The sequence below is a fragment of the Molothrus aeneus genome, chromosome 18 (assembly GCF_037042795.1).
Source record: "Molothrus aeneus isolate 106 chromosome 18, BPBGC_Maene_1.0, whole genome shotgun sequence".
NCBI lineage: Eukaryota > Metazoa > Chordata > Aves > Passeriformes > Icteridae > Molothrus > Molothrus aeneus.
This window is the reverse complement of record NC_089663.1, coordinates 2866584-2879755: the sequence shown is the minus strand read 5'-3', so window position 1 is coordinate 2879755 and position 13172 is coordinate 2866584. Positions and strand designations below refer to the sequence as shown.

Sequence of the window (13172 nt, the reverse complement as noted above, 5' to 3'; positions counted from 1 at the left end):
TAACAAAAGGGAAATATAAGCCCTGAATTGCCTTAGCTACACTCAATGGGGAGTTAGAGAATCTCAGAATCTCTTAGTCTAAGCTGTTAGAGGCAGGGAATTGGAATAACAACTGCTGTCAGTAATAAAAGTTGAAATGCATATAAATACAGTCAAGTAGGGCTTGTTCAGATCAGGCCAGGTTTGCTGGCACAGCACAGCTAGCCCTGGGAGGCTGAGGTTCCCTGGCTTGGTGTAAAGCAATGAAGTGTTTGCAATCATTTTTACAGTGCTTCTCAGCTGGAAGGTTGCTCATTTAATCTGGAGAAATGTAAACAGGAAAACTCCCAGCTATTTGAGCAGAAATGAAAGATAAACAGAGCCAAAGCGAGGAAAAGAAGGAATGCAAGGCCAGCAGTTCCTTTACCCCTCCTGTACTGTCCCCTCTTTCAGATAACAAGGATGTGTCAGTGATGATGAGCGAGATGGATGTTAACGCCATCGCAGGCACCCTCAAGCTGTACTTCCGGGAGCTGCCCGAGCCCCTGTTCACAGACGAGCTGTACCCCAACTTTGCTGAAGGCATCGGTAGGTGCAGCACAAGGAGCCCTTGGTAATGGAGGCTCTGCCATGGGAGGCTGCTCTTAAAGCATCCTAAACCCCAGATTTAGAGTGTGGATAAAAGCTGGAACAGGCTGTGAGGGGAGTGGGATGGAGCTCAGAATGACACTGCCTTCCCACGTGGTGCAGTACGGGCGCCTGCCACGCTGTTGTGCACGCTGCAAAGGCCCAGGTCTCTGAAGGACAGGTTCAGGACAGAATGCCCCTGCCTGCTGGGGCCCTGCACACTCACTGCCCAGGCAGGCTTCAGGAAAGCCCCCTTTGGAGGGGAGGGGTTTATGTACCTCATCTTGATGCAGAGAAAAACATCAATGATTGAAAGCCTCAAAGCGCTTGAACTGCTTTGAAGAAGAGAGAAAAGGATTCTTAATGCATTTGTGAAATAAAGGAACGAGATGCTGTGGGGTATTGATGTGCAGCTCTGACCTTCCAGCCCATGAAGATGTAGTCACAGTCCTTTTGGGACCATCCATATTGGCTGTTCTGGGACTTGGCTCAGTCAGTCAGATTTGCACTCACTGCCTGTGGTGATGTCTTGTTCTCTGTCTTGTAGCACTTTCAGACCCCGTTGCAAAGGAGAGCTGTATGTTGAATCTGTTGCTATCACTTCCAGAACCCAACCTTGTGACATTCCTTTTCCTTCTGGACCATTTAAAAAGGTAACATGTGGTTCCTACAGAAATGCATTTAATGTGTAAAGCATCAGCCATTGTGAAACTGGAGCCTTTTCTTTAAATACCTGCTGAATCACAGAAATGAGGAAGTATTTGCTGATCTGCTGGGAATGTTCATCAGATAACTATTGTCTCATACTCACTCCGTGAGGTAGTAAATCCTGAATTCCATTTCCACTCCTTCTGACAAAGGATTAGGACTGGAGGAAAGGAGTAACAAAAGAATCAGGGCTTATCTATCGCAAATGCAAATTTCTGCTGCAATGTCACTGAGACTGCACCTGTATCTGGATACACAGACCAGGAAAGGTTTTTGTACAAACCATGAAGATTTACCTATATTTAAGGTCTAGGGAACCTTTCCTTAGAAGGTGTCTGAAATCCAGTAAATGTATTTTTTAAATTCCAGCAGTTTGCCTAACTGCAGTTGTCAGTTCCTTTTGTAGTCAAGTCTTTCTGATTTTGTATATGCCTTTGTAATATGGTTGTACCTGTGAAAAAGTATTGCCATGCATTTGACATTAATGCAATAAACTGGCTTAATGCTTGCCCAATGTGTTGATTTGCATAAGTATGTTGTACATATCAGAGGCTGTCCCTGGAGACATGAAAGATCATCTTGTGATTGAGAGTCTGGATTAAAATCCAGGAAATCTGGGCTTTAATTGTGTTTCTGCTACAGACTTTTCTGCCCTTGGGCAAAATTTTTAAACTTTGTGCCTTGGTTTCTCATTCTCATAAAACTCAGATATTTATGAAGGTCTGCCTTGTGCGTTGTTTCTTCTCCCAGGGTTGCTGAGAGGGAAAGCGTCAACAAGATGTCCCTGCATAATCTTGCCACTGTCTTTGGACCAACACTGCTCAGACCTTCAGAGAAGGACAGTAAAATCCCTGCTAACCCAACCCAGCCCATCACCATGACTGACAGCTGGTCACTAGAAGTCATGTCCCAGGTAAAATCCTGAATGTGCCATTCCATCTTGTAAAGACACTTTCTGGGAAAGCACAGTCTGGGGCAGGCCTGGCTCAGTGACCCTGTTGGGCTTTCATGGTCATTTTTTTGGTAAACATAAAACAACTTTTGGCCTCACACAGACATTTTAGCCTGTCTGTAGAACAGTATTCCTTTAGGCAGGTCAATTTACATCAGTACAAATACAGTTTTTCATGAAGGAATGTCTGTGTGTGTGCATCCTGTGTGTGCTCCTGCATGGGAAGAGTTTAGTTTCTGGGGAGCTGTGTTCCAGTACCATGCTGCTGGCCTGGGATAAAAGAATTGGCAGTATTTCCACAATGCTCCTCAGCACTTAAACCACCTTCACTGATGCACAACAAAATTCTTTGGCCACTGCTGCCTTTGAAGGCAGAGGATTGGAGCACAGAGCCTGTGTCACTGAGTCAGACTGGTTTGTATTTCTCCGTTGAGTAATGGCAAATTCTAGATTGAATTTTGTCAGTGCTGGAACCTCCAGCACGATTTTTCCACTTGGAATCTAAAAAGCATGTCTCTGAAGCATGTCAAGTTCTACTTTTTCTACTGCTGTTATACACTATATTAAATCCACAGCTGCTAGATGTCCCAGAGAGAGCTGTGTCACTAGCACTAGCTCTCCCATAGCCAGCATGAGAATGAATTTTTACAGGGCTTTAGTATTACCTTGTCATTTCTCTTTCCAGGTTCAAGTTCTTCTGTACTTCCTGCAGCTAGAGACTATCCCTACCCCAGACAGCAAGAGGCAAAGCATTCTCTTTTCTACAGAGGTGTAGGTGCCTGCGGTACCAACAGGACACAAACTGCTTTTGGCAAACTCTGTCACCCCGGGAAAAAGATGACTGGTGTTTCCTCAGACTGTTCCTGTGCTGAGGAGTTCTGGCCCTCAGTGCTTCTGCAGTTTGTTACCCAGAGACAAGCTGGAGAGAATGGAGAAAAACCTCCTTATGCTGGTAGAACCAGAACTAACCGGAGATGGAGCTGTGCAGAATCTCCACTAGAAGGAGCAATAGACACTTGGACAAATGCACCACAGAATGTGGTGATGATTCTTGGTAGGAATGTGACAGAAGGTATTCCTCATTTTATGGATTTAATTTATCATAAAGAAACTTCAAGATTTCTACTGGACCACTTGATAGGACACCCCTTTTTGGGAGAGGGGACGTTAAAGGATATATCACAACTGTGTCTTTAATAACTGCTGTTTTTCAAGTACTGTTTGAGGCCACAAAAAATAGCATTGCTTTGCAAGAGGAAGGAGAAGAGAAGGGTCTGGGATCTAAAATTCTCTCCACAGAAATTCAAGTCTTGATTTGAATATGGTTCTAAAGAAATCAAAGAGTTTAATGTACAGCTAGAACTGTTGTCTGGTTGGGGGCTGGGTTTTTTATTTTGTTTGTATGGTTTTTTTCCTTCCCATAGAAATGTTTGTACACCCCAGGGAAGGAGATGCCCTGCTCTTGCCTATGTTGCACTTCTGATGGGTTTCGTTGAGTTGAGACAGACTCAACAAAATTAAATAAATAAATACAGTACATGAACGAGAGGCAGGGAGAATAACAGTTAGTGATTCTGTTGTTCGTTTGCTTATAAAAGCAGGGGCACTATTATCCAGGAAGGATTGCTAAACTCCTTGGACCCCACCAAACTTAATGAAAATTAATTGGGAAGACTATTGATACCCAACACTCCAAAGAAAACACATTATCTCTGCAAAAGTAATTGAAGAATTTGTGGGAAAAAAAAAATCAATAACTCTCAGTTTGGCTGGCTGCTTACTCCAGACTTTTATCAGAACATCTTTTTTTTGATACTTGAATTTTTGGAGGCTTTGTACATTGTTTCTACAAGAGTCTTTTTCTGATAGATACAAACGCTCTGAAAAAATGCCAGAATGTACTTTATGGACAATCTAGCAAGTAGCATGCATTGTAAATTCTCCAGAAATTCCAACTCTGTTTCAATTAAGAGCAGTGGAGAAATTTCTGTGGAACTCCCATCTAGCAGTACAAAAGATCTGGCCAAACACCAATTTTTTATTTCCCTCCCTAAATCAGTTGAAGCTACAGGGGTGGAAAAGGCAGCAGGATTTGTCCAGGGAATTGAAACTGCAGGATCTAATAGCTGGTGTCCAGAGCCAGCATTCTGGCTCTGAAGCAGTTGTGCCAAACATCCTGGGGGTGGGAGCAATGCCATTGTCCTAAACTATTCCAGCCCCCACTACTCCTACCCAGCTATGCAGCATCCATTTAGTGGCATCTGTCCATCATCATCCTGGCAAGAAGTACAGCTGGAACCACAAGGGAAGGGATTGGCACCACAAGGGGAGGGAGGGACAGATGTTGAAAGATTGGTAGGGTCAGGTTGTCAACATCATTCGCAGGGAAAAATGACACAGAAAGCAACTCCTCTAGTGCTGAATTGCAGGTTTTCTGATGGGTGATCTGCAAACTCTCAATTAAAAAAAAAATAGCAAAGGAGCGTTGCAAGCAAATAGAAAACAATTAAAGGGAAATGATTTTGTAGTCACTGTAATTCTGACTGCTGCAGAATATTAGAAATTATTGTACTGTGAAGTTGCGAAATCAGAAAGGAACAAATATAAATTTCAATTTTGTGAGTATATCAATATTTTGCATGCTTTGTAAGGATTCTTATAGGAATTTAATATTGCTTAGTATCCCTCCCTCCTTAGGTCTGGGAGCAAACCTCTTTGTAATGTAATGTACAACTAGAAATTCCTTCTCTCTTGTATGTATTTCCACAACATTCCAACTTCTGAACCCGCAAAAAAGAAAAAACTGTCTGTAGTAGGAAGTGCTTTTTGGGGGAGGGAGGGAATGAAGGCAAGGAAGCTTGAAGGCTTAAGATTTTGATTTTTTAAATTTTTATATTCATTTTTTGCCTGTTTGAAGGTAAAAATTGGTCAAAATCCTGCAAAACCATTGACTTGAGCCATGTCGTGCAGAGCAGTAAAGCATTCTCTGTGTTTGTTTCTCTGTATTTGTTCTCCCTTTTCCCCAGCAGCTCACAGCAATCCTTGCACTCCTGCCTGCTCCCACTTGGGAGGATGGACCTGAGGCAGGAGCACTGCTGATGACTTCATGGAAAAGGGAGACAACCCAAGCTACACCTGCTGCTGGGTGATAGCCTTTTCCTTTAGTGTTTGCAATCTGTGGCTGCTCCTTGCAGTGTTGAAACTGGAAAGTAATACCATAATGACTGTGCCAATTTACTTTTGCCCAACTTTTTAATTTTTATTTATATAGGAAGTTAATTTTAATATTAGATTACTGATCTATAGTATGTAACCATGAGAAAATTGCTTTTGCTTTGGTTACTGTGACAGGTTGTTGCTGTCAGTCTCTCATTACAATGCTCAGTTCTAATGTAATGTTATCTAACATGCAGGCATGTGGATCAGGGAAAAAAAAGTTAAATTAACTTAACCCATTAATTATTTCTGTTAAGTATGAATATGTTTTCCCCAAAGCTGGTAATTTTGGGCTGGAAAAGATAGTGGATCATATTGCTGATGATGAAATAATGGACTGATTTGAAATACGAGAATTGATTTCTTGAATTTCCTTTAATTTTGCAATTCATTTTTTTCCAATAGTCTTATATTTTCAGGAATTAAGTATTTCCAAAAGGCTTTTATGTTTTTTTTTTCCCAGGGATGTTGGTTGGGTTTTTTTGTTTGTTTGGAGGAGTTTTTTTGTGTTTTGGCTTTTTTTTTTTTTTTTAATAAGCCTTATCGTACTTAAACAAAAAGGGAAATGTAAAACTTGGCTTCGGAAAAGGCCTTCTGATTTCTCCTCTTATACATTCCCTTGTGAGTTGTGTCAGAAAATTGAATTCTTTAATTTTCTGTGTTAAAAGGTACAATATAAACAACACAAGAGCAAACTAGCAAGAAGTTACCCTTTATGTGTGCACTGGGAGATTTTGCTCCTTCAGTTTCTAATGTATTGGAGAGACTTTTTTACAAATGTCACTTTCAGGAACAGGAATCTGAAATGTTTAAATTTTCAGCTGAGGAAATTCAGGTGATTATGATAGTCTGTGTCTCTCCAGTTTAAGGAGGGGAATAAGCATCAGTTTCTTGGCATTTAGAAATTACCTTAAAATTCTTGTGGGTTTTTTTAACACTGAATAGGTTTTTAAGTAAAATTTTAAAAAGTTAAGTAAATGAAGGGAAAAGTTTTCAAAGATGGACAAGAAATAACAGTTACTAGCTCAGAGTCAGCTTTGTGTTTGTGTATGCTTTGTATGGGAGGGAAGTGTCAAAAACCAAATTGAAATACATCCATTCAAATGCTGCTGGTGTTCTTTATTCTTGCACATTTTTAACAAGTTGAGGTAGTAGCTAAGCTATTTCAGGCTGTATTTTAATGCTGCTATTTTTCAGTGTACAGCTAAGGGCAAAATGCAGCAGTGGGGTGCCCGTCCTTGCCAGTGCCCACTGCCCGCCTCGGCTCTGGCCACCGTCGCGCCCGCGGAATCGTCCGGCACCACGCGGCCCTCGTGGTGTGGCCATGAGCTGGTGGAACCACAGAGGATATTTATGGGAGGTGCAGGATTTTTACAGTTTATTAGTTTTACCTGTTTAAAACTGTTTTATGGTTGTTCCTGTTAGTTTTCTATGAGTTTATTGAAACAAATGGACTGTTCCTTAAGGCAGACCTGGGTCTCCAGATTAGTTTGTCACCTGTGTAACACTGGAAGGCATCACAATGTGTCAATTTACCTTCATGTGCCATTCTTTCAAGTGTGTATAAAATGTAAACTGACCAATGTGGTTTTAAAAATGTTTAAAGTCTGATGGCAAAACCCCAACCTTCTCCCATTCCTCACTAGGTAATCAATCCTTTTGTTTCAGTGCTTGGTCACCTACTGGGATAATTTTACCAGATGTGGCATTCTTCTTATGGAAGTTTTAGTATTAAATGAGAAATGTTTTAAGAAAAAAACTTCCCCTTTCTCTTTTTACTTCAATTCAAGATGACAGACATTTGTAATAACAGAAGACCAATACATTTGTGCAGGAGCTTGGGGAGAATTTGCTTCTGTTCCTTGAAGAAGAAAAATCTGAAAGGGCAATTCCCAAATACAATCAAATTCTCATATAATATATAAAGTCACGTGTTTATGCCCTCTTCAATTTCTGCTCCAGGGATGTTTTTCTTTGTAGACTTTGCTAACACTGTCCTACTGCTATTAGTGAAAAATAAACATGGTACCATTCCCTTCCTTTAACACAGGGCCTGTACAAAGTGAGATACTGGAGCCTTGGACTAGTATTAGCAATTCTCCATTCTGAACTAGGATGAAATAAATGTTCATGTGTGTTCTGTGAACTTTCTAATTGAACAGAATTAAATCCATGGATTGCCCTTAAAATCAACAGAAGCTATAAAGGAAGCACTTATAGTTAATAGACTGTTCCTTAACAATCATCAGGGAATGAAACCATCACAAATGGAAAAGGGAAGCAAAATTAGGAATTGCTCAAGGTCACATTGCTTGGGGCTAGAATGAGGCTCTCATTTTGAGTTACAGAAATGCCCTAGATAACTGAGCAAAAGCTCTCCTGCCAGTAAATAAACATGAACATGGGAATGGCAGGAATTTAGCTACAGCAGCCTCACAGTTGTGATGTGCTGCAACCCCTCTTTCTTGCTAGTGAACATTCACAGTTCAGTGCCAGGAAAGCAAAGCTTATCACTTGCTCTCTACAATTTCTCCCTGAGGCAGCAGCTATAGCGCCTGTTTGTTAAAGTAGGTGAAACCACCACAAGGAAGAAAAAAGCTCCTAAACTCCTAGAACCACAAAGTTGGATTATTGTTTAAGGTAGAAGTCTGGTTTTGGGCTGCAAGGATAAAAACAACACAACAGCTGTAGTGACAGAAGGATTGGGGCAGTAGGACCAAAGCAAACCTGAGTGTATGTGTTGCCTTGAGTCTCCCTTCTGGGACCACATCATTAGATTTATGCCACTTGGGTCAAGCAAATTCATAAATGCTCTTGTCCAGAATTAGAAAATGACTAAATTCTCTAGTTTTCCTCCACTGTTGATTCTCTTGTGATACCATCTTACAGTGACATTGCTGGAGACCACTGCAAACCATGCAGCAGTTTTTTTACATCATTTATTTCCTGCTGCCATGTTTTACCTCACAGTAAGACAGACTCTTCCTTTCCCAACAGAACCACTTCACATCTTTCTGCTCTGTAGCAAATACCACACTGAGATGTTCAGTTTGTAGCAGAGCTACAGAGCAGAGCCCTGGAGATAATTAAAATATTTCCAGTCTTCTTGTGCAGAGTGGACCAGGTAGTGCTAAAGTTCTGGACTCATGCAGGGCTGTGTTGTGAGCTAAGTAAAATTCATCATTTACAGCTGTTCAAGCATATTTGGGAATTAATAAAATTACAGAGTGCCCAAGCCTAGCAGAAGTGTTTGCTCTACTGCTTTTCTTAATCACAATCATGTTCAAATCCTCTTGTCAAAAATGGTTCACCAGAATAGAGACAGTTTTATTCTGTGCTAGAGCTTTTGCTTGTGGAACTGCTGTGGTCTTTCCCCCTGTGCTAGGATGTTCTGAGGAGACATTCTAGAGTTGAGCTGCAGAAGGATTTATACCACACAGCATTTCATATCCCTGTGGATGTACAAAAGGGCAGGCTTGAGTACAACACAGCTTCCTGCCTGCAAGGAGGCTCCAGCAGCTTCCTGGAGACGAGCCCAGGCGAGGTCACAGCAGGTCCAGCCCAGCAGTGACAGAGGCCTGGCTGCTGCTCCCATCTCCCCTGGGCCACTTGGATCAGGCTCAGAAAGGAGCTGGGAGTTCCTTCTTACTGCACCCAACCAAGTGATCAACTGCTGATCTAGAGTAGCTCAAAACTCCTCCATTTTAGTTCCATTTTGGGAGAAACAGGGGCAATGCTAATTTGGGATTATACAAAGAGCTGAAAAGCAATCTATATCTAAAACCTATTTCATATCTAGTAGATGGTAATGTAAAAGCTGCTATAGCAAAAGGTCATTTCTCCACAAGAGCCTTTTCTTCTCCCTGCCTTCTTTACTGCTTCTTACAGCCTAAAAGAAGTCTTGTCTTGGGTTTCACAGTCACATACAAAACTAGCAGAACCCTGGATAAAACTTAGCTATGCAGGGACCAGTGCTTCAGGAGTACTGAGAGTGATTACCAAGGTAGCAAAAAGAGGGTAAGGAATTGTTGTGTAGGGATAACTGAAAAGCACCACAATGAAATGGTGAATTTAAAAATGATCTCACAGCAGCACACTGAAATGTTGTCCTTTCTGTGTCCGTCCAGCAAAAAAAAAACCAAAACAAAACAACTCAGCCTTCTCTTGCCTATGTAAGTTGTGTAGTTTGTTCTTATCTCTAGTATTATAAGTGTTTATAATCCATGAAGAATTCCAAGGAAAGGAGTTAAGACTATTTATTTAAATATAAATACAATTAAATTATATAATTAGTCCTAAATTATCAGATGTAGAAGACAAACAACTTGTTATTGTTTGGATAATTTTGGGTTTCATCAGAGCTAATACTGTTGGCATTATTTAAACACTACCGTGTTAGGGAGTCAGTTTTTGACATTTTATCCTGCTGTTGGTAGTGCTTCAGTATCTCATAGTGCTCAGTTTTGGGGAAAGAAAACCTAATCCTAATAGTTTAATTTGGAAAGGTGTTGAAACCATACTGCTAAACATCTCTCAGTTTAGGCCCAAAGAGAAGGGGAAAGGGGAAAATTGTCATTTTGGATTTTTTTTTTTTTACTTTCTGAGAAATGTGGTATGAAAAAGGGATCCAAGAACTGTATTTGGGGGAAAAATGTCTTAAGGCATTTGTAGCCTTTCTTTGTACACAATGTTAAATAAAATCTCCTGTATCTATGTTGCCAGGTTCTTTTGGTCTTATTTAGATAAAAGTGGGCCTATATTACACTGAATGTGTGAATTGCATTCAGCTGAGTTTGCTGGGGGCACGGAATTTAACACTGCTGTTTCAAAATAAAAGCTGTTTCTTGTTTTACAAGGTAAAAGCTGTATCATCTAAAAGCTAGAGGTTAGTACAGAGAACTAAACTGGAACAACTTGAATGTGTGGAAATAGTTTACATGGAAGGTGGAGAAATAGCTGAGCAACCCAGTCCGTGTTCAGCTCTGTATGAATCCTTTTGTAGGAGTTCTGCTTCAAAACTCACCTGTCTCAGACTTTGTCAGCCTCCCCCTTGTGTGCAGAGCACTTGAACTGTAGTTAGTTTTTACTGAGAAATCAGCTCTGGCCTCCAGTTCTTCAAACACTGCATGAAATTAGTGGGATTTTGTAGGAATCAGTGTGGAAACTGAATCAGTTATTTAAATCAAGTTAACTTGGTGCTTTATTTAAACATTGTTTAAATTATTAATGTAATTAAAGTACATTTATGTTTGAATATAGTCCAAATTTAATATAATATATAATCCTTTCTATAATAAAAAGATACCTGCTTGAAAGCTCTCTAGCCCATTTCATTAAGTGTGGGTCACAAAGATTACAGGGTTCCATTGCAGCATTGGAAGTAGATAAAATGTAACTGACTGCATTGTTTACAACTACACTGAGTATCATGCTTACCCCTGAACTGGGCAAAGAAGGGGAAACTCAGTGACTATTAATTCTTACCGGTGGTGTGATGATATAATGTAAAAATGTGGAATTCTTCTGCCAAATGCTTCTCCCTCTCCCAGAAAGTGAACCCTTGAGGTGCAGCCACATGGAACAGCAGCCTCTGGATGAGCCTGGAAGGGATCATGTCCTGCACCAGGCACTCTGCACCCACACCCGGCTCCTACCGTGTCCAGCTCTGCGCTGACTGCCAGCCTGGAGCATCCCAGCCGCTCCTCCTGGATGCTTCCCCCGCTGAAGGCCCGGGTGAGGCTGGTGCAGGCTGGGCAAAGCGGCCGGCACACACCCGCGGCACCTGGAACGAGAGGGAACCAGGCTGCAGCAGGAGCAGGCTGGGAAAGAACACGAGTATAAGAACCACGGATGTTCCGTGCAAATTGCTCCACCTGGGCAGGTGTATCCATCCCCATTTTGCAGACAGCCCCGAGGCTCGGACAGGCTGCCCGGGGGCAGCAGCTCCCCCGAGGCCCGCGGGATCCAGCTGTCCCTGCCTGACTCCCAGAGACGTTTGTCTGCTCTTTGTTAGAAGCCTGCAGTTATGGAGATTCCGTAATCCTCTGGGGCAGGCGGACCCAGACTAACCACAAAGAGAAAGCGTTTCTAGCAGACAGCTGAACCGCTCTCACACACGGTTACAGCACACAATACTGCCATTTAACACATTTTTTTTCAGCGACCTTTCAAGTTCCAGAACCAAGATCCACGGCATATGCACTGTCAGCAAGCAGCTCGTTCATGAATTCACTGAGCTGAGCGGCTGCTTCCTGCTGCAAAACAGAAAGCTGAGCCCTTTGTGGGCTACCGTGAGAAATACATTGTTCAAAACAAATGCAGCCACTTTTCACATCCTTCATACAGAAGTAGTGCCATAGAAATGCCATTTTTTAGCTGATAACTTCAAAATCAACCCGAAGGTAGAAACAGGACAACATTTTGCTGAAGGTATCATGGAGCAGAAAATGTAGCAGAAGGACATTGGTCATAGTGTAGGAAAATAAAGAGCAGGATTATTACTTAAGCATAAAGGAGCATTTCACTGTCAAAGGAGTGCACCATGTCTGTGCTGCCGCCTGCCAGGGGAATCCCCACCAGGTAGGAGCAGGCAGAGTGACAAAGAAATGGACAAGGAAGGGCATCTCATGACATTGACTTTGTCAGACACACAAACAGAAAAATTTTCCCACCGTGTAAATCAAACGATGTTGCAATATCTGGCTGCACACATCCTGCTAGTTTTAAAGGGAATTCTGATGTACTAGAGATATCATTTACTTTGATTTATAATATTAAAAATTTAACTTCACCAAAGATCATGAGGGGACTCTAAATCATACTTGCCCTACCAGTCTGCAACCTACAAATTCTGTATTCCTGTGAATTCTAGGAAGGAATGTACCTCAAGGGAGAACATGCAACTCAATCTTACACTGAAATATTTTGCTAAAACAGCTGAGTTGGGAAAGCTTTAGCCTAAATAGAGGGAAACTTTTACAGGAATGTGTCAAATCAGCACATTTTCTTCATTACTGTGCTCATAGCATTTCCCAGGCAGTGTCTGTAAATACAAACTCTGCTATACCTCCCACCAAAGCACCCACGCTGCAATTTGGGGTTATTAACTTCAGTTGCTGGCTGTTCATGACAAGTCAAACATCCTGCACAGTGATGGGCTACACAGCTGAGCTTAGTTTAGTGTGTTTGAAGGGAGCTCAGACCCTGAAAGCTTGTATGAATTCTTGTCACCTAAGAAGGCAAAGCTATTTCCTACCACAACGTGCTGGTTTTGGCTGAGATAGAGTTAATTTTCTTCAAGGTGGCTAGTATGGGCTATATTTTGGGTTTGTGCTGAACAGTGAAGAAAACTCTAGCCCATTTAAGCCACAACACAACATTTAAACATCTACCTCTCACTCGAATGAAAGGCTACAATTACAGATCTGGACAGTAAGGCACAGGTTTGCAAGACCCACAGTTCCCTCACTCACGTTTCCCGCACTGTGCGCACTTGGTGCTGGAGCTTAAAATATGCATGCTTATTCCCTCGCCCCAAAAACCCCACAAAATAATTGATTTTTTCACTAGTCCCAGATGTGGGCACTGGGCTGGGGCCATTGCTACCCTCCCACCCCTCAGCAATGGAGCTGAGGAAGGGTCTGGAGCACAGGTGTGATGAGGAGCGGCTGAGGGAGCTCGGCCTGGAGAA

At 41.9% G+C, this 13172-nt stretch overlaps 1 protein-coding gene across 1 annotated transcript in view; it reads left to right on the top strand.

The window, feature by feature from the left end:
- BCR (BCR activator of RhoGEF and GTPase) overlaps positions 1 to 5838 on the top strand; it is a 94096-nt gene extending 88258 nt beyond the window's left edge. The window contains exons 20-23 of the mRNA XM_066562195.1: positions 433 to 567; positions 1154 to 1259; positions 2065 to 2227; positions 2952 to 5838. Of these exons, the coding sequence (XP_066418292.1) occupies positions 433 to 567; positions 1154 to 1259; positions 2065 to 2227; positions 2952 to 3041 (494 nt within the window). The 3' untranslated portion in view covers positions 3042 to 5838. The remainder of the gene's footprint in view (positions 1 to 432; positions 568 to 1153; positions 1260 to 2064; positions 2228 to 2951) is intronic.
- The last annotated feature ends 7334 nt before the right edge of the window (positions 5839 to 13172 follow it).